The sequence below is a fragment of the Neoarius graeffei genome, chromosome 26 (genome assembly GCF_027579695.1).
Source record: "Neoarius graeffei isolate fNeoGra1 chromosome 26, fNeoGra1.pri, whole genome shotgun sequence".
Lineage (NCBI taxonomy): Eukaryota > Metazoa > Chordata > Actinopteri > Siluriformes > Ariidae > Neoarius > Neoarius graeffei.
In genome coordinates this window covers 40,207,631-40,230,455 of record NC_083594.1, presented here as the reverse complement: position 1 = coordinate 40,230,455, position 22,825 = coordinate 40,207,631, and the positions used below count along the sequence as shown (strand labels likewise).

The 22,825-nt window shown below is 40.7% G+C and overlaps 1 protein-coding gene across 1 annotated transcript; it reads left to right on the top strand.

Annotated features, from left to right (window-relative positions):
* The first annotated feature begins 11,221 nt into the window (after positions 1–11,221).
* Positions 11,222–13,215, top strand: LOC132874210 (uncharacterized). The gene is made up of 3 exons (XM_060910199.1): positions 11,222–12,089; positions 12,311–12,627; positions 12,851–13,215. The coding sequence occupies exons 1-3, from the start codon at positions 12,004–12,006 to the stop codon at positions 13,213–13,215; spliced, it is 768 nt and encodes a 255-aa protein (XP_060766182.1). The 5' UTR covers positions 11,222–12,003.
* The last annotated feature ends 9,610 nt before the right edge of the window (positions 13,216–22,825 follow it).

Sequence of the window (22,825 nt, the reverse complement as noted above, 5' to 3'; positions counted from 1 at the left end):
GCTCAGGGGTGCGCCCCACACGCTGGAGAACAGCCCGGTGAAGGTCCGCGTAGGCCAGCCGGCGGTCGGCAGGTAGCTGTAGCGCAGCCAGCTGTGCCTCTCCCGTTAGCAGCAGGAGGAGGCGCACCGCGCGCTGATCCGTTGGCCACCCCGAGGTCTCCGCGACTTGCTCAAAGAACGTGATGAATGCCTCAGGGTCGTCCTGCGGGCCCATCTTTGTTAGGGTGGGGGGGGGACGGGCCCGCGGTGGGCGCGTTGGTAGACCCCGCCGACGTGAGGAGGTGCCGGAACGCCCGACGATCTTCCTGTTGCGCCAGCACTAGGGCCTCGAACCGTTGTTCTTGCTCCTTTCGGAGGGCAAGCAGCGCCTGGTGCTGGCTCTGTTGGGCCGTGGTGAGGGCGTGGATCAGGTCCGCGAAGGGGGAGGACTCCATGGGGCTGTTCTCTTCTGTGCTCATTCCTGGGTTTCGGCACCACTGTGACAGTTCATGTAGGTGGGTGGAGCACAGAAGGACGGCAGGCCAGAACTGAGTTCACAAAACTCTTTTATTCAGCTTTTCAGCTTTCATAAACACTCTCACACCCTCAGACACATGCACACACATCAGCCGTCTGGTTCGGGAGAGAGCTCCCTCTTCTCTCGCTCTCTCTCCTTAAATAGGGCGCGGTCACTGGGAAGACACACAAACACATTAATTAACGACAGGTGTAGTGATTCTGCCACTTACCTTCCCTGACTCCGCCCTCCTGTCACAGACCGATGCTTGACCACGCCCCCGCTGCCACACCAGCATTTACCTTGACACTTTGCACACTACTGGCATTCTCTTAACCAGCTTCATGAGGTAGTCACCTGGAATGCTTTTCAAAGTTAAGTGAACTAGTTTCTTGCCTTCCTAATCAGATCAAACAGTAAATAGTAAAAAATAATACAGTAAATAGCCCTATTCCACAGCTGTAGTAATCCATATTATGTCAAGAACTGCTCAACTAAGTAAAGAAAAATGACATCCATCATTACTTTAAGACATAAACTGTCTTTTAATTAATCAAAATAAAGAAAAAAATCCCCCATTAAATTAGGTGTGTCCAAACATTTGACTGGTTCTGTACATGTGTGGAAGAATGGTGGGGAAAACCCACCATATGTCACTGGTGTGACCATAATAATTTGCTTAATGTCCATACCATAAATAAATCTGTATGTCCACAGGGAACACGGGTAAATAAGGGTCCAGTCTTTTATCATGCAGTGGTAAAACAATCTGCTTAAAATAGATGTTCAACGCTTTGCTAGCTAGGTGTGCTTTCCTCATGTAGTGAATGTTTTGATCAAGTTACTATATCTCTATGTACCACAGTGAAATGGATATGTTTAACTGATTCAGTTTGTGAATTATCTTGACACAATTATGCACACACCATCGCTTATGCTGTCAAGATGGAAGTGACCAAATATTTAATGTTTGAATTACCTAATCAAAAAATGGTAAATTTAGCCAATCATAGAACATAGTGAATTAATTAATTAATTAATCAGGGATTATTTCACCACAGATGTCCAAGTGGATAGTAATCAGTGGAGTAAAGCATGATGATGAGGCTTGTGCTCATCTGACATGGTGAAGGACTTTTTCCTCAGGAGATAAGATTAGAGAGATGGGTGTGAATCAGTGGCGGCTGGTAGTCTTTCAAACAGGGAAGGCTGGTCGGTTACGATATTTCCAGATTTTAAAAGAAAAAACATCAATTTTGCCCATACTCTTGCCTCCAATCTGGCTGATTGTTGGCAGCGTCACAAACTGTGAAATAACAGGTTCTTTTGGCCCATTAGCCTACTGTCCAATATACATGATGGTGGTGTTGGGGGGGTATTTTTTAACATTTTATATTTTAAAATTGTGGCATGTTGTTTAAAAATTGATCATTATTGAAAGCAGCTCTTTGTCAGGAACCTCAGCAGCAGAGCTGGGTGCCACACATTTCATTCAATGACACTTTCCCTATATTTTACTTATTTTGACTGAGAAATGTTTTATTGACAATTTTGATAACCCTTCACTTTTAATCCAGGTCTGTAGTGTGAAATGTTCTCGGCTGTGTTTTTGTTTAAAATTGTTTTCCAAATTGTAGCTGTGTTTAATTCATATCCAGAAAAATATATATATTCCAATATAATATACTCAGCATAAACATTTTAAATAGATTCTATATTTTTGGTCCATCCATGACATATTACTAAAGTAGCCTATTTACTGTTGTTGATGTGGGTCACTTGTTGTTAGCCAATTCACTTTCTCGTACCAGGAGAGCTGAAAGGAACGAGTATTATTCCCTACCTTTTTCACCAAGTCAATTTGAGGCGTTGGTCTCGTGGAAACTGCCATGTCCCTCCCATGTGAGGCTGGGAGTCCGTAGGCGGGCGTTTTCGCAGTATTTGTCCAATAACCGTCTTGCATTTTGAGATTGAAAAGCGCATAGCTCCCAAATGCCACTGAAGTCCACTGAGGCTGGGAGTCCGTGAGACTCCGTGGGTGGGCGTTTTCGCAGTATTTGTCCAATAATCGTCTTGCATTTTGAGATTGAAAAGTGCAGAGCTCCCAAATGCCATTGAAGTCCACTGAGGCTGCGCTGCATCGCGCTGTCACGAGGGGGAAAAACTCACGCACACATTAAAGTTATAAGGGAATGATTTCGCACTGTAGTGGGTTGAGCACATATTTCTATGATTCTGGATCTGAAATAGCAATGTTATAAGGTCGGCTATAACATAAGCCTAGCGCAATTCATCCTACACGATGTTCGTCATTTTTCGAGGAGGCTGAGCATCCCTCGTTGTCTTAGAGCAATCGCCCATGGTGTGAATGATTCTCAGTTAATGATTAATCATTTCCCATAGAAATCTTGTAATTCTTTGAAAAAGTGTCACTAAACTTTCTATAGTTTCTTATAGTACCTGGAGTTTATAAATGACCAAGTATAATATTTTTGTCTTGTTTATTTAACTGGGTTCTCTCCATCTACTTTTAGCACTTGTGTGAAAATCTGATTTTTAGGTCATATTTATGCAGAAATATAGAAAATTCTAAAGGGTTCACAAACTTTCAAGCACCACTGTAAATTAAATGAAGTTGACCAGACAAAACATAAAATATCTTGGGTTCATACTATTTCCAATAAAATACAATTCAAAATAAATTTAGAAGTCACTGTTTGTTTTTTTTAAATTCACATTTTTCATACCATCCTAATGTTTTCTGATTTTGAGATGGATTCCAAAATGCATTGAAGCTGTTCTGATGGCTCACAGACACCTTTTGTTTCATTTCTCACCCATCTATACACTTTTTTAGAAGTAGGAAAGCTCTTTTTTTATGAGCACATAGAGCGCTACACATATATATATTATGCTTGTGTTAGCTGCTGTTGTCTACAAATAAATGGGCTCTCATTTGTGATTTTTTTTTTTTTCTTTTTGCATTTTTCAGGTTGTCCACAGCTGGAAGAACAAGTGATGAACAAAATTCTGAATAAAATTTTCAGAATAGAGTTTATGTCCTTGGATGTACAATAGTGTGTGTTTGTGTGTGTGTGTGTGTGTGTGCTTAGACAGGAAGAAAGATGAAATATTCTGAATTTTTAGGACATAACTCCCAATCCCACTTAGCGATATTGCTTGGTTTATTATTTCAGTGTAATAATAATAATAATAATAATAATAAACAAAGCTGCCTTTCTTAATTTCAATACATGAACTTCAAAACAAATGTGGTGTCTGGTCTTTTTGTTTGTTTATGCCATGACCTATATTTCCCACTGGCATAACAAGCCTGATGCTTTGAAGATAGACCTGCACTGAATTTTCAATATTGTCTGTTTCCAGTTCATAGATGTGAAAAGTGCTTTTGGAAGAATTTTGGGAAGAACTGGGCCTTTTTGAAAACGGTTATCCATAAATCAAGGAAATCACTGCTAGACGTAAGAATTTTTGCCCCTGGTCTGAAAAAAAAAAGGGTGTTGCAAGCTACTGACATTTTATAACATGGGCTGTGCCGCATAATTCTCTAATGTGCAGATTAATTCTACAGCTGTGCATGCCAAGTTAGTGCACACTCAGGGAGAATTCATGGCTTTGCTCCAAACTAGATAATACACATTAAGTAATATACCTGAAGACACAGATGGTGTTCTGGCATACTATTTATTTATGGTAGTGTGCTGTTTGAAACATGACCCAAGTATTTACAGCTCTGATAATGTAATCATGTGCTGCCATTCTCATTGTCTCCTCAGCATTACAAAAGCTTTGAAAGATAAAAATGATTTTTATTGTGCACATCAATATGACTTACATTTACTCATTACTAGATAAACATGCAAAACCTCTCACATTCTTCATGCACTTACCTTTTAGCTTGTCTAACTCTAACTCACATTCTGACTCTGATTTCTCTTATAATAGCATTAGACTGAAATGTCTTGACACCATGCTATTGAATTCTTGAATCTGAATTTGCCAGATGATGTGGATTCGTTTTCTACAACGGGACAGCTATTTAGTGTTAGCTGCATGGCAACTTAGTGGTTCATAGTTTGTTGGCCCAACAATAAAATTCTTTTGAAAAGTTTGGTTTTTTTTTGTTTTTGTTTTTTTAAACAATGAAATTGTATAAATATTGCTTTAATGTAAATTATAATTCACATGTACAGTAGAAGCCAGTGTCAGTGCTTTGCTGTTCATTTAAGTTTTTTTTTGCCATGGGGAAAGTCTTCAGGACAGAGGATTATTTTGCAGTTTCTCAGTTGTAACACCTGCATATTTCCCCCCTTTTATTAGAAAACTAGAGGGCCTGGTAAGAGACCAACTGTTTACAGGTGTTATGGTGAAAGTGATACTAACTTGTTTTGTGGTTGTTCCAAAACATTAAATGGGTGACATTAGCTAGAAATAGGTAATATGTATGGTGATGTTCATTAATAAATAAATAAATAATCAGCAGCAATAATAATAATATTGGAAATTGCTGTAGTATTAGATGAATAAAACTTCAGGATGTGTTGTATTTAAAATAATTAACCGTGGAATGGTAACTGTAACTCCATACATATTGGACTGTCTGCCTCCTTCAATCCCCCAATCCCCTGATTGCTGTGGTCTGTCACTGTGTAGTCAGACTTTTTTGTGCCTATGGTAGGACATGATGACCTATGATACATGTATATAACGTTATAGTTTAAGCCATACAAAATGTGACAACAGTATGAGCTGTTTTACCCTGGCTTTACAGTCATGATGGTTAAGAATGCTGCTCTTAATTGTGATTCAAATGAATGAATCCTGTTAAAAAGGGAGATGCCTTGGGCTGAAGTGCCCTTGAGCAAGGCACCTAACCCCCAACTGCTCCCTGGGTGCTGTAGCATAGCTGCCCACTGCTCTGGGTATGCGGGATGTGGGAGTGCTCATTGTTCACTTGTATGTGTTTACATGCATGTGTTCATTGTTTCAGATGGGTAAATGCAGAGGATGAATTTCATTGTGCTTGAGTGTGCACGTGACAAATAAAGGCTTCTTATATATATATATATATATATATATATATATATATATATATATATATACACTACAGTTCAAAAGTTTGGGGTCACTTTGAAATTTCCTTATTTTTGAAAGAAAAGCACTGTTCGATTCAATGAAGATCACTTTAAACTAATCAGAAATACACTCTATACATTGCTAATGTGGTAAATGACTATTCTAGCTAAATTCTACTAAATGTCTGGTTTTTGGTGCAATATCTCCATAGGTGTATAGAGGCCCATTTCCAGCAACTATCACTCCAGTGTTCTAATGGTACAATGTATTTGCTCATTGCCTCAGAAGGCTAATGGATGATTAGAAAACCCTTGTACAATCATGTTAACACAGCTGAAAACAGTTTAGCTCTTTAGAGAAGCTATAAAACTGACCTTCCTTTGAGCAGATTGAGTTTCTGGAGCATCACATTTGTGGGGTCGATGAAATGCTCAAAATGGCCAGAAAAATGTCTTGACTATATTTTCTATTCATTTTACAACTTATGGTGGGAAATAAAAGTGTGACTTTTCATGGAAAACACAAAATTGTCTGGTGACCCCAAACTTTTGAACGGTAATATATATATATATATATATATATATATATATATATATATAAAAGCCATATTACCGTCTTGCACACATCATTCAGATATACAGTTGTGATCAGAAGTTTACATACAGTGACATGAATGTCATCTTGGATATGAATGTCATGGCAATATTTGGGCTTGCAGTAATTTCTTTGAATTGTTCTTTTTCTGTGGCAGAATGTACAGCATATATCTTTAATTGAAAAAAACCACGACTTTGGTGCACAAGTTTTAATTTTCTTTGGGTTTTGTGAAATCAACAGAGGGTCAAAATTATACATACGGCACACCTAATACTTGGGTAAAATATCTCTTCACAGGATTCACCTTAACCAAACATTTTTGTTTACCATGAACAAGCTTCTGGCAGAATTCTGGTTGGATATTTCATGACTCTTCATGGTAGAATTGGTAAAGTTCAATTAATTTTTTTTTCTTGGCATGGACTCGACTTATAAGCACGGTCCATATATTTTCAATAGGGTTGAAGTCAGGACTTGTTTTAAGCTTAATGTTAGCCTGCTTTATCCTCCACAACTAGCTCTGATGCATATTTGGGTTCATTGTCCTGTTGTGACTCCCAAGTCCTAAGTCATGTTCAAATTTCTGATGAAGAATTCTGAGGTAGTCCTCCTTCATTATTCCATCCATTTTGTGCAATGAACCAGTTCCACTGGCAGCAAAACAGCCCCAGAGCATGATGATCCTACCACCACCACCAGCTGGTACAGTGTCCTTCTGTGCATGGTGGTCATTGTGGCCAAACAACTCAATCTTTGTCTCATCTGACCATACAGCTTTCCTCCAAAAGGCTTTTTTTTGTCCGTGTGGTCAGCTTCAAATTTAGTTAAGCTTGAAGGTGTCAATTTTGGAGCAGGGGGTTATTTCTTGGATAGCAGCCTCTTAGGGGCGGCACGGTGGTGTAGTGGTTAGCGCTGTCGCCTCACAGCAAGAAGGTCCGGGTTTGAGCCCCGTGGCCGACGAGGGCCTTTCTGTGCAGAGTTTGCATGTTCTCTCCGTGTCCGCGTGGGTTTCCTCCGGGTGCTCCGGTTTCCCCCACAGTCCAAAGACATGCAGGTTAGGTTAACTGGTGACTCTAAATTGACCGTAGATGTGAGTGTGAATGGTTGTCTGTGTCTACGTGTCAGCCCTGGGATGACCTGGCGACTTGTCCAGGGTGTACCCCGCCTTTCGCCCGTAGTCAGCTGGGATAGGCTCCAGCTTGCCTGCGACCCTGTAGAACAGGATAAAGCGGCTAGAGATAATGAGATGAGATGAGCAGCCTCTTAGTCCATGGTGATCTGAACTGTAGACAGTGATCCATCAGCTTCCATTTTATGGCAGGGCTGTGCCATGGTGGTTCCCAGGTTGTTCCTGACCATCCAAACCAATGTCCTTTCCGTTGTAGGTGACAGTTTGGGTTTTCTTGAAGCAAAGTGGCTTGGCAAAGTGACTACACCTCACAATAACTAACTTGGATACAATTGTTTAAACTGATCTTGGAATTTGCAGTTGTTTAGAAATGGCTCCAAAAAACATTCTGGAGTTGTGTATGTCTGTGTATGTATGTTGTGTATGTCTCTTTCTCAGATCTGCACTGAGCTCCTTGGACTTTCCCATTTTCTGTGTGCTGGTCAATCCAATGAGTGCTGTAAATAAACCCTTTTTATGAAGCCACAGAGAAGCTACCAGCTGTAGTCAATCATGATCACTAACAGGAAGTTAAGGGACCTCAGCCTTGGCAAGATAAAAGACATTTTGGAAGTTTCAGCACCTCTGAATTAATATTCTACGTGAGCCTGTGAAATTTTTGACCCTGTATGTATAATTTTGACCCTGTGTTGATTTCAGAAAACCCAAATAAAATTAAAACTTGTGCACCAAATTCTAGTGTTTTTTAAATTAAATATGTATGCTGTACAATCATTCTGCCACAGAAAAAGAACAGTTCGAAGAAATTACTGAAAGTCCAAATATTGCCATGACATTCACATCCAAGACGACATTCATGTCACTGTATGTAAACTTCTGACCACAACTGTACTCCATCAAATATAACATGGATCCAGTGATTTACAATGACTGCAGAGATGGGTTGGTTGCCGTGAGGTGCACAGTGAAGCACTTAATCAAATGTGATTGATTTTTAGGATGACAGCTCCATGTCATCAATGATTTTCAAGGAAAATATAGAGATGTGGCTGGTGAGATATCCTGGATAAAATACAACATCAAATAATGATTTAACAGTAATAAAAGCATTCACTTTATCAGGGGCATCGTAGTGGGGGGAAAAGGGGGACTGCGTTACCAGGGCCCCAAGTGGGGGGAGGGCCCTTGAGAAGTCTGTAATTTTATTTTCCTTTAATATCAATACCATTTAAAGAACACAATATATGTTGCTAACTAATGTAAATGTAATGTTTTGGGTAAATAAATCATTTGATTAATGGATTGAATTGTGTGTCCTAGCCTACCAGAGATGTACAGTATAGTAACGAAGTGGAACTACTTAAGTACTGTACTTAAGTACTAAAATGCAGTATCTGTACTTTATTGGAGTATTATTTTTTTCCTCCTACTTCCACTTTTACTTCACTACATATTTTTGATGAATTAATACTTTTAGGCGCCACAGTGGTGTAGTGGTTAGCACTGTCGCCTCACAGCAAGAAGGTCTGGGTTCGAGCCCCGTGGCCGGCGAGGGCCTTTCTGTGTGGAGTTTGCATGTTCTCCCCGTGGGTTTCCTCCGGGTGCTCCGGTTTCCCCCACAGTCCAAAGACATGCAGGTTAGGTTAACTGGTGACTCTAAATTGACCGTAGGTGTGAATGGGAGTATGAATGGTTGTCTATGTGTCAGCCCTGCGATGACCTGGCGACTTGTCCAGGGTCTACCCCGCCTTTCGCCTGTAGTCAGCTGGGATAGGCTCCAGCTCGCCTGCGACCCTGTAGAACAGGATAAAGCGGCTAGAGATAATGAGATGAGATGAGACATTTTTCATGTGCTGAATTGTTACTCGTTACTATTATAAAAACGTTACGAATCATACCAAACCCATAGTATCAATGCCAGAGTGGTAGATGGCTCTGTTACCAGGTTTGATGAAGCTGGCTCATCATTGGGCGATTCAAGCGATCAAGCTGTATATAAAAAGACCGCATGCTCCCCTTCTGCCTTTCACACTGCTGCCTGCATGCATTGGGAACACTTAGCGTCAGTCTACTGCTCTATTTCGAGATGGAAGAAGACCCAGGAACACCATCATCAACATCAAGTTCTTCGACTTAGAATGATCGTGGCGAGGGTGATGAAAGCGACCACCCCTGCCCCTACTTAGAGTCCATGTTTTCCTTTGTCGGACCAAAAGACAATTCATATTGAATAAAGTGCCTACTCTGCCTCCCGAAAGATTGCGAAATAATGGCCTTCAAAAATTCACTGTCGAATTTGAAGAAACATATCAAGGTAAGTTACAAATATAGCTAATAAACATAATGACACATCAGCTTGAGCTATCAGTAAGCGCTAGCAGCTAGCTAACTAGCTAACAGAGGTTCAGTTCTGCAGTGTTCACTTAGCATGTAGCAGCTAACATTAACTAGAACAAGCCTGGCTGACTAGCTGTGCCACGCTGAATGGTGTTATTATTGACACATCACTAATGTCAACTTTCTCTTATTTTATGGCATACTGTATAGCCTACTGTTGCCAAATATAAATCGTGGACCATGTCTCTTTTCATGCTGCCTAATCACATGCCCATAGCCCATCATTTTATAGAGTATAGGGTTAGCTAATGGTTGTGGCACTGGCATAACTAATGCTAGATGAATTTAACTGATTGTTGCAAAGTTGCTGCAGGTAAATGCAGGGCAGTAGGCCTATTAATGGATTTCTGTTTTTACTATTTGTAATGTAGCCTCTTGACTTGATGTTATCCGTTCGCGTGACCAGCATGCCCCGACATGCCATGAATGTGACCTTGAGTCTTAGCCTGCTAGCAGCTACATTCTGCTACTCTGCTATAATTTGCTATTTGGCTAATGGCTTGTTTGGGCATTTTGTGATGCATATAGCCTAGGTCAATTTATGACCATTTCTCTTCCGACTTTTTTGGTAATGAACCCAAAGTAATGACGAACAAAGCATCTCAACTAGTCTGCATTTCAAGTGGTCCTCGCGCACTCCTGTTTCTCATGATGCATTGTTGGATGTATCAAGTTAGGACTAGCACTACAGGGTTTTGCAAGTAGACAGATTATTAGAGTGCCAATGATGGGTTTTTGGTTATGGGATTGCTTGATTAAGTCTTTTAATGTAGAATTATAGTGGATAAATCCCTTTAAATTTAATTAATTTTGCTTTTATCAATAGTATCACAGCAGTCACTACAGTCACCTGTTGCTCATGATATAATTCTGAGAAAGTAAAGCTATATATATATATATATATATATATATATATGTTTGTCTTGTTTCAGAGCAAGCATGACTGCCACTTGAAAAGATATGAGGACCTCACATCAGTTAAACGAATGAGGAAGACTGCAATTCCCTCCCCCTCCATCAAGCACACACACACACACACACACACACACACACACATTTTCTCTAGCCGCTTTATCCTTCTACAGGGTCGCAGGCAAGCTGGAGCCTATCCCAGCTGACTACGGGCGAAAGGCGGGGTACACCCTGGACAGGTCGCCAGGTCATCACAGGGCTGACACATAGACACAGACAACCATTCACACTCACATTCACACCTACGGTCAATTCAGAGTCACCAGTTAACCTAACCTGCATGTCTTTGGACTGTGGGGGAAACCGGAGCACCCGGAGGAAACCCACGTGGACACGGGGAGAACATGCAAACTCCACACAGAAAGGCCCTCACCGGCCCCGGGGCTCGAACCCAGGACCTTCTTGCTGTGAGGCAACAGCGCTAACCACTACACCACCGTGCCGCCCTCCATCAAGCAGCCCACATTATTAGAGAGCTGGACAGCACCCCATAGATCCGTTGACAAGGCCATTGTGAATTATGTTGTCCGAGGACTTCAGCCTTTCAGCATCGTAGAGCAAGAACCTTTCCGGGACTTTGTGTTTGACCTGGTGCCAAATACCAAAATAATGTCAAGAATCACACTCACATCTAGGATTGATGATGCTGCCAAACAAATGAAGATCAAAATGATTGAGGCCATGAAAACTGTGGACCACATCGCAACAACCACTGACTGCTGGTCAGCCAGGCGGCGTAGTTTCATTGGGGTCACGGCCCACTGGCTGGACCCCGAAAGTTTAAAAAGGGTCTCTGTGGCCCTGGCCTGTAAAAGATTAAGAGGCTCTCACACTTTTGACCTTCTGGCAAACGCACTTAATGATATCCATGCTGATTTTGAAATTTGGGGGAAGATAGTCACAACAACCACAGACAATGGCTCTAACTTCATCAAAGCCTTCAAAGTCTTTGCTGAAGATGAAAATAACAATGCTGGTGCTCAAGCTCAGGAGGAGGAGGATGAAGAAGCAGACCAAGATGAGGAGGAGGTAGAGTTTGTTGACGTATCTTCACTTTTGGATGAGGATGATGGTTTTGAGTTCCAGCTTCCAAAGCACCAGCATTGTGCATGCCACATTCTTAACCTAATAGCCAATACCGATGCCAGCAAGGCAGTGTCCAATGACACGTACAAGAAATTATACTATCCAACATTTGGCAAGTGCAATGCACTTTGGAATAAGTGGTCAAGATCCTCAATAGCAGCTGAAACTGGAAGATGCTTGCTCCCTCCAGCTTGTGCGACCAGTTGCAACAAGGTGGAACTCTGTGTTCATGGCTGAGGAGAGACTGCTCAGGATCATCAAAGAGAAGGGAGAGGCAGCCATGACAGTTGCCTGCACAGATTTGAACGTTCCAATGTAAGTTTAAAAAAATCATATTGTACTCTTTCTCTCAAGCTCAATTCTGGTACATATTGTCTACTTGTACAACAATTGAATTGAATGATGAACCATTCCATTGCATGATAATGAGCCGATCATGTACTGTATCAATGCTGTTTTTTTGTCTCTTATTGTTACACCTAATCACCTAACACCTAATCCTGTGTGTTAATGAAATGTTCTTGTCTTCATCACAGGTTTAATCCAGCTGAACTTGCATTCCTGTCAGACTTCGCTGCTGTGATGACTCCAGTCGCCCAAGCAACTAACATCTTGAAAGCTGAAACCAATGTCCAGATGGGGTGGCTGCTCCCAACCGTCAAGCTCCTGAAAATTAAGCTGGACAGGATCAAGCTACCGCTAAAATACTGCAAGCCCCTTGTCGATGCTTTGCAGGTGGACATTGAGGATCGCTTTGGCCCTATGATGGAAGACCCAGAGCTGGTGGCCACTGCTATTCTGCTTCCAAAATTCCGGACAAATTGGACACAGGAAGATGAGACAATCAAAATAGGTAAGAAAGGGAACACCTTCAATTAAGATTTGCATATTAATCATACACCAAGTGCTTACTAACATGGATATTAGTAGTGCATTAGCCCTTTCTTAGCCTGCATAAAGCAGTCATTTCCATTAAAATCATTATTTCTTACTGACAATGTTGTCATGTTAAATCTGTGGTTACTGTCATGACTGGTTGAAACTATTATTGTTTATAATGTACTCTTATATTTTAGGAATGGACTATATCAAACAACACATTGAAGACTTCTCGTTGCAGTCTGGTGAGGTCAACAGGTCGAGTTCATCTGATGAAAACGACTTTTTTTCTGGCATGAGGGGTTCAAAGGCACAAGACGGCACCAAACAGCTAGATGCGTACTTGTCCTGTTCAGCAGATAACATGGACTTGCTCAAGTCTTTTCCAGCTGTGTGCAAGATGTCTGTTAGGTTAAACACACCCCTTCCAGCATCAGCAGCCTGCGAGAGGCTTTTTAGTATCGCAGGATTAGTCTTTAGCCAAAGAAGAGCGAGACTGAATGACTCCAATTTTGAAAACCAACTACTTTTGAGATTAAACAAAAGATTTCTAACTCTCTAACTGACTGCTTTATGCATACCAGTTTAAGAAGGGAATACACTGTGGAGGGGGAAAAAAAAAGCACAAGCAGGGAAGAGAAGGGAGGGATGCTGTGGGGGGGATCTGTTTTTGTTTACAAAGAGCTCAGGTGTTGTAAGGTGCTCTACTTGTGTGTTTTTACATGAGAAATATTTGTATGTGGCTTACTGGGGGGTATTCCAAGTAGTTGATTAAGAGACAAACCTGAGTAAGTTAACCTGGAGGCAGTGGTTAACCTGTTGATGGAAGAGCCTTTTGGCTTTGTGAGAATGATGCTTCCGGGCTGTTCTATTATAAGGTTTACCATTGGGCTTAACTTGCCCAGGTTTGTCACTCAGCCGTATTCTTGGAATACCCCTCTGGCCTTTTGAGATGTTTTAGTTGCCCTGACAAGTTAAGGTTGAAAAAATGTCTATCTTCCAAAAAAGACTGCTTTACTGTCACTAGTTTAAGAAGGGAATAAGCAGGGGGGCAGCAGATAGTTGATTTGTGTGTTTACAAAGAGCTCAGTGTTGTAAGGTGCTCTACTCACGTGTTTTTACATAAATACTTGTATGTGGCCTACTGGGGGCTTTTGTAGTTGATTAAGAGACAAATCTGAGTAAGTTAACCTGGAGGCAGTGGTTAACCTGATGATGGAAGAGCCCTTTGGCTTTGTGAGAAGGATGCTTCCAGGCTGTTCTATTATAAGGTTTACCATTAGGCTTAACTTACCCAGGTTTGTCACTTAGCCGTATTCTTGGAATACCCCTCTAGCCTTTGAGATGTTTTAATAGTGTTTTTTTTTCATAAACACTTGTATGGCCTTTTATGTCCTTGTACTGCTGCTTCAGCCAAAGAAATTGTGCCCTTAACTTTAAATGTTTGAAATAATATAAACAATATGATATTCAAACTTTTGACTGCTTTCTTTAATATACACAATACTTGTACTTTTACTTTCAGTACTTGAGTAATTTTTAAAATACTTCTACTTGCAATACTTAAGTACAAAACATTTTGAATACTTTAGTACTTCCACTTAAGTATGGTGTTTAAAGAACACTTCAACTTCTACTCAAGTCACTTTTTTGATATAGTACTTGTACTTCTACTCCACTCCTCTACTCCAGTACTTTATACATCTCTGTAGCCTACATATAGTGTCTGGGGAGAGGCCCCCCTCCCCTTTGCATGAAATGGTTTAGTCCGCTTTCACCGGGCTTTTTAACTAGACGCATTTAATGTAGCGTTCATTCTGCTGAAGCAGCACTGCGCATTGTGGGCTATCTGTGCTATGCAGATGCGCAGCTTGTGAACAGGCAAGGCAGGCAACTGCTTGGGGCCCCCTGGCCCAGGGGCCCCCCCAAGAGTCGGGGCCTGAGGGCTTATTTATTTAGTTTTTTTATTGTTTTTATTGTTCTTTACCATTGTATTTTCACATTTGGGATTTAAAAAAACTTTGGTTTCATACATTTTTCGTTGGTGTCAGATTATTTATAACATATTGGTGATGAACACTGGTCAGAAGGGCCCCCTGGAAATGTTTGCTTGGGGCCACAACAGACTCTAGAATCGCCTCTGGTGCTATGGAAGATGATGCACAAGAAAACAAAATCGGGTTTTCAGAAATGAAAAGAGAGGCAGGAAAGAGACAAGAAAAGAAATGGGGGGAAAGCAACTGCTCACAAACTTCTCTCAAGAAAGGTGAGCCCAAATGTGAAAGCAAATAGCCTACATTAAATGAACACCCGTGGTTATAAATGCTTCAATACCACCGCGATTGTCAGTGCTAAAAACTGCACAACACAAAATTAGAAATAACATGATGCCTTTTTTGTTTGCATTGCAATAGTATACTAATCAAAAATTAAATTAATATTTATTATTGGGCCATAACATAATTAGGCTAATCGCCTAATTTAGTCTCAATGTCATAGGTTCATAAGGGTAGGCTGTCAAATTAGTAGCAAAGCTAACTTGTGAAATGCATGGCACTCAGTTTCAGAGACTGTCACAGAGGGGGATGCAGCAACAGACCCCTCATCCTCTGATACTGTGGATTTGAGACAAGGTTAGCCTTTAGTTTAAAAATGAAAGCACATAATTTTAGCTATTTTTTACTGTAATGTGTTAAACAACACTAAAGTCATGCTCTGTGTTTTACTGCAGCCTATGTTTGGCTATAGCCTAATTAGAATAAGAGACTAAAAGTTTACATTTCTGTTACATCCATAAGAAAAATAAAATGCCACATAGTTTTTTATGATGCAAATGAATATATGAAGTTTGAGGACGTTTTACACAAAATATTTATATATTAAGCATGTTCAATCACATCAGTTACAGTAGGCTACATTGCCTGCTAATATCATATGCTTCATGCTTGGGGGGGGGGCATGGCCACTGCTTGTGCATAGGGCCCAGAATTTGGTGCTATGCCCCTGCCCTTTATTATGCTTGTACTCCATTTACTTCTTTATGGATATTTTATCTTTATACTGTATATGCATCCAAAAAGAAAGGAAAGTCAACTGATTCAAAGAAGGGCCAGTGATTACAAATCATTCTTTCATTTCAAATCTGACTGAGGCTGCTTAGGACCAGTGCTTAATTTGTGAAGTGGGAGGTCCCGGAACGCCAAATATTTTCAAATACATTTTCGTGAGAGGAATATATAAAAAGTGACGCTGAATACAACTAAAATGCATTTTTACGTATGACCAACAATTTGAGTGTAATATATTCTTTTTCATAATGAAGAGGCTCTTGACATGCCGTCTTCCTCCTGTCCCCTGCTGAATATTTTGACGCAAACGTAGCTTGGTGTGTTTCGAAGTGCCGCTTTATTTTATTGTTTCATCGATGCAATCTTGTCACTGTATAGGCCTATTGGACACAAAGCAGAACCCTCTCACCCCACAAAGGCGAATTCCTCTGTCCATTCCTGTTGAAATGTACGGTAGCCTACCAGTCACCTTTTTTCCCTTTTCGCCATGTTCTTTGTCAAAAGGCTTTGCGGACAGCTTACTGACTTTCATTAAATGGAGGTGTACTTCTTGATCTCAATGTGAGCTGATTAATCTGCGAGCCAGATGCAGTCACCAAAAGAGCCACATCTGGCTCCCGAGCCATTGCAGACCCCTGCGTTAAAGGAACAGTCCACCGTATTTCCATAATGAAATATGCTCTTATCTGAATTGAGACGAGCTGCTCCGTACCTGTCCGAGCTTTGCGCGACCTCCCAGTCAGTCAGACGCAGTCAGACGTGCTGTCACTCCTGTTAGCAATGTAGCTAGGCTCAGTATGGCCAATGGTATTTTTTGGGGCTGTAGTTAGATGCGACCAAACTCTTCCGCGTTTTTCCTGTTTACATAGGTTTATATGACCAGTGATATGAAACAAGTTCAGTTACACAAATTGAAACGTAGTGATTTTCTATGCTATGGAAAGTCCACACTATAATGACAGGCGTACTAACATCTTCTGTGCGCTTCGGCAGCGCATTGATACGGAGCTCAGATATCAATGCGCTGCCGAAGCGCGCAGAAGGTGTTAGTATGCCTGTCATTATAGTGCGGACTTTCCATAGCATAGAAAATCGCCACGTTTCAATTTGTGTAACTGAACTTGTTTCATATCACTGGTCATATAAACCTATGTAAACAGGAAAAACGCGGAAGAGTTTGGTCGCATCTAACTACAGCCCCAAAAAATACCATTGGCCATACTGAGCCTAGCTACATTGCTAACAGGAGTGACAGCGCGTCTGACTGCGTCTGACTGACTGGGAGGTCGCGCAAAGCTCGGACAGGTATGGAACAGCTCGTCTCAATTCAGATAAGAGCATATTTCATTATGGAAGTACGGTGGACTGTTCCTTTAAGGCAACAACTGGATCAACAATTAACAAATCAAACACAGGTTACAATATATTGATGGCCATAATAAAACACAGCAAAGTAAAGACTTAATCTTGCTTGTGTATCTGACTGAGATTATAAAGAAAGTAAATAAATAAAATGGTCCTGGCACTTGCACCCACAATGCAGCCCCACAGACCGTAGAACGCATTTGAACAATAGACCTACCACGTGTCGACCGACCCGGCAGTGGCCCCGCTTGGCAAAAAAAATAAAATAAAATAATATCAGACATTATGATCTTAGAAAACGCTTTAGTGACGTACAGTTACAAACAGTAATATGTTGTGATATTATGTTATAAAATATTTTTTATTAGGCTATATATTAAATTATATATTAAATTTATCTTCTAAAATAACAGACTGTACTCATATCACAACCGGTTTATTTCACCATTGGAGATCAGATTACACAAGACATGAGTTAAATGACTCATTTTAATGATTTAAGTAGGGTATTTAAAAGCATAGCCTAGGATTTCAAGCATATTTCAAGTTTAAAAGTAGTGCCAGGCTGGTACACTTGCAGCAGGTGCTGGTGCAGTGTCACTGTGTCCAACGTCGTCCATTTCAGGTCGTTTAGGATCCGGCTGTCCTGGGACTTTGAAAAATTTTAGTAAGCTTTCTTGTTTGTTTTTTTTGCCGTTTTTTTTCCACAGCGCAAGCTAACGGCTACAAAAAACCCGGTGTTCTATTGAGCGGAAGTATACACCCCATGCCCCCCCTTCCCCTTTCGCATAGATTTTGTGGATGTCATAGGAGAGAAATCAACAACAGATATCAAAATCAAAACCGAACACTAAACAAATTTTTATTTACTTATTTATTTAATTTATTGTTTGATTTTTTTCCCTTTGTGATCGTCACGGTGGTGATCTGATCCATTTAAATAGCTGCCGGAACACCGAATGAAATGAAAATAGCTGCCGGATCCAACGACGGAGGTTCCGGATCTTGTTCTGTCATGTTCCGGCTCAAATTAAGCCCTGCTTAGGACTATTGCAATAGGGGGAGAAATCATTATTCCTCTACATCAAGAGTAACAGGTTATGAAATACAAAACAGTTTCATACAGACATGCCACTATTAACACACACACTTTTCCCTTATAGAGCTGGTAGTGATATTGCACTTTTATCCTAAAAGCCTTAATTATTTATGGAAAAATTTCAAGCTGTCTGACATCCTGACATGTGTTCATGGTGTGCATAATTGTTGGGATTTATGCTGTGAATTGTTAGCTTCTCTGGCTCACTTCCGCTACTGAAGGCTGCATAGCCTGAGGCAAAGCACACTCAAGGAACTAAAATTGACCCTGATATTGTACATGCATGTATTACAATTTCTCCTACAACTTTTAATAGTGACTAAACTTAGGAAGATTTATTGTAAAATTGTAAGGATTTCATATACTATGGAGAGAAGCAGGCTGAATTCTTTTCATGATGGTGGAGTTTATTTGATAGTTGTTAAAGTCAAAATAATATCTATGATGGTGGGGGTGGTAATGTAATTTATAGCACAATGCAATCCAATTTTCTTTCCTGTATAGGAAGTGTTATTTTTTAATTGCTTATGCTCAAAAGTATTAAAAAAATGGCTATTAACCCCCTCAGATTTTGCTTTTGAAACTGACCTAGTTTCATTGAGAAAATGGGCAAATTTGAGTCTTTAAATTTACATAGTTAGAAAAAACAACATATGAATCAAAATTAACATGCATTTATACTAAAGTTATACAAAAATGAGGAAAAGTTTTGAAAGTACTGCCAACTCATTTCATTTCATCTAGCTTGGTGATGCTTCCTAGGACCTGCAACTTGTGCAGTTTCATCTAACAAGTTCTGCTGCTTGAGCCTAAATGTCAAAAGTTTAGCACTGGACTTGGTAAGACCAAGATCTCTGATCAAGCAATTGAGGTTATTTTGGATGGGGTAGTATGGGTTTCTCTCCTCAGCTCCACCTCTGACATTGTTGTGTGGATCTACAATGTCTTCCTTGCTCTCTGACTTATTGCTGTCTGTCTGGAGGAGTGGGTGCAGGAAGGTCAGGGCAGAGTAACACCGGGGTGACAGATGAAGAAAGGTTGGAATATGTGATAGCAATTGCATTCTGTCACATCTGCACCTGCTTGCACTCAAGACATCACTTCCCAGAATTCACAGCGGCCTTCAAATATGACTACAACAACCAACCAGCAGTTCACCACTCACAGTCTTTAATTACACACACCTGTTCCTGATTAGAACCACTGTCTCACAGCACCTATTAAAAGACTTTAGATCTCTGCTAATTGTGAAGTAAATACTCAGTGTCCTTGCCTGACTTTACCAAGTCTTTGATTATCATGTTATTTTGGTTTCGACTTAGTTTGTGGTTTTTGGACTTGGTCTGTTGTTTTTGCCTCTGATATCCTGTTTGAGCCTCAGCTGACCATTGCCTGTTTTCTGATTTGAGCAGGCATGCTGTGTTGTCTGTTCAGGGGTGTCTCCTAAGAGAACAGCAGCAATGTTTAGGTGAACTTAAAGGTCATAGGCAAGGGTCGGAGGTGGCACATAGAATATCAACTTTATTTTCTAGAAGAATGACCCAAAAAGCAAATTCAATCTTCCTGGTGTCTAATTTGCACCCTAAAATTGAATAAAACGGTTAAAATATACTGGTTTGTGCAAGTTCCGAAGGTTTGTTTACATCTCCCTTATGCGCACTTTTACCGCCAGGAGACAGTCGTTGTGACGTCATTCAAGGCAAACAGACTGGGAGCAGTTCTGTGTTTACTTGCGAACTGAGCACACGTGTACAGACTTTGGTCATGAGAGGTTGTGTAAAATGCCTGAAAGCGATAATGATTTTGAAGTAAGAAGTCTCCAAATTAAATATTGAGAGGTGAAACCATATATGTATGAACCTATGGCTGTTGCGAAGCAATCGGTGAATGTGGCTCACTGGTTTGACCATGCGGCCTCGGAATCGCACAGCGACTCGGCTGACTCTGATTGCGGTGACCCCGGACCTCAACGAGACTCGCGCCCAAACGATTTATCTTGGTAGTTATGATAAATTCTTACTTTCGTCATAATACTAAATAAGAGCCCTTTTGAAGAATAATTAAATCACATGGGCACACACATAATCCCTATAATATAATGTGGATTCGTTTATATTGCTAATATAATATATCACTAATAGTAATACAAGCATTATACTATTTATAGCCTACTCTAAGCGAGGAAATATCCCTTTTGTCTCATTTCCAGAATGATTGTACAGGATCCCTCAGGATTCTTGACTTGTCAATTGCAAGCAAAGGTAAAAATGTTTACCTCCAAGTCTTCTCTTTTTTGCTTGAGTGTTGCTGGTCTGTTTCTTCTTTGACTGCTTGATTTTGTGTTCGAATTTTGTCGGAACAGCGTCAGGTTTGAGCCTTCTCTGTCCGACACTGACACCTAAACTCTCCAACAGATGGGGATTCTTCAAAAAGTGATCGGAACACAGAGTGGCGTATTTACCTGGCTGCCAACCCTCTCGCTTCACACGCACAATCCACTCTCTCCGCCTCTTCTCCTCTCTCGGAAAAAGGTAAAAACTTCTTCCTGAACTGGTCCCGTTGTTACAGTTCACTGCACAACAATAAGGCATGGTTTTTCTTTGGAAATTCCCGAATGCACGTCTGCACTCAAGCCGAACGGCAATGCAAATAAACGGAAATGGACTCAACTCAAGCAATTTGTTTGCCATGAATGATGTCACGTGCCGAGTGGTCACGGAAATCGCCAAGCAGAAATTCGCCGTGATCCGCGCTGACTTATTTTAATTACTTATTAACAATACTTCTTGGGACCAGAAGAAAATTACAGAGGGTTTTTTTTAACATATAAAGTTTCAAATGTGCATAAATTGAAAACCTTTGCCTATGACCTTTAATGCCTGTCACCAAACTTGCCACCATTGTGTTGCAGGCACTCCTAGCCCACCCTGTGCTGGTTATGAGCTTCAGCATGCTTATCTCCAAGTCCTGACAAGTTCTCAGGAGAAGTATCTGAGTGCAAGGGATTCTTGCTACAGTGCTCTGTTTTTCACTGCTCAGACAGGGACCACAGACCAACAGAAAATAACCCAATTCATCAACCTTCTCACTGGTAAAGCACTCAAGTGGGAGCTGTTTGGGAGAAGGGTGGAGAACCGACATCCTCCTAAATGCAATTTATAGAGTTGTTTCATGGAGTGTTTGATCAGTCCTGAAGGAATGGGATTTGGTGAACAACTACTCACCATTAAACTGGGGAGGATATGAGTTGCCGGGTTTGCACTTGAATTTCGCATGCTTACAGCAGGAAGAAGCTGGAACAAGCTGGCCCTCAAAGCAGCATTTTGCCAAGGTCTTGACAAGGTCAATGACCTCGGCTAGTTCTCACCAAACTAGCTTGTCAGGATGATCAAGGCTCCTTGGACTCCCTCATTGATATGTCCATTCATCTGAACAATCTGCTTAAAAAGCGACTGTCACTGCAATTGTTACGGGTACCGGCGGGTACCACATATACAGCTTATGCTCTCTCTGGAAACAGGAGAAATGAATGAAACAAACAAACTCCACGTCCGTTCTGTCTTCTCGCTCAGCAGAAAGAGAGAGGAGGATTTATTAAAACATTCACAATTTAAATCCTCCACTGTTATACTGTCAATACATATACACCCAATTTTCTCCATGTAAAGAGACACAACTTCAAAATAAAATACCATTTATCTTTGTCATCATTCAGCCAGTACTGAGTTATAGGTTTTGTTTGATTACTAAATCAAAATTGACAATAACCACTGTTACATATAAATATAGCTTAGACTACAAATCACATATGCTTAAGTGCATGTTTCCTGTTTCAATTTTTAAATCCTTTACTCTTCTGAAAATGCATGAGCTTACAGATTTTTAACTTTTTAACCAATTTTTACATTATGAAATATAAGGGTTTTTTTTACATCAGCTTTCACAATATCACACACTTGAAAATATAAAGACTTCCTAAAAATGTTCAAGGAGCTAAAAATAAACCTCTGACTGACGTGACTTAAGTTACCACAGGTGACGTCATCAGGCGCGAAAATGCGGCTACTATTTTTGTACACATAATGTCCACATATTCATAACACAAGCTTATTACCGGACATTAAAACATTCAGCGACATGTTAACATATTGCATGTCAGTTACTTAGCTTAATTTATTATTTCACCAACCTGGAAACAGGAGAAATGAATGAAACAAAGCAACTTCACATCCGTTCTGTCTTCTCGCTCAGCAGAAAGAGAAAAGCCACAAAGTGAACCAAACTGACGTAAAGCCCCTGGGACCATGTAAACACCACACTGCCCCCTGCCATACCTGTCAACCCTCCCGTTTTTCCCGGGAAATCCGTTATTTTGACTTATTTCCCGCTGTCTTCCCGTTTTTTTATTTTCCCGAAAATATCCCATATTTTCACATTATATAAAAGTCCCGTATTTTCACAATATAAAAAAGTCGGTAGGTCCAGAATTCATGACATGCCTCTGACAGGAGTTTACAGCAGGAAGTCGGGCCATGAATTCACGTCCCCGCCCTCTCAGGCATCAGTAATTACAGAACTCCGTCCGGAGGCGAGGCTGAACAAGTGATTAGGTCCAGTGTTGCCAGATTGGGAGGTTTCCT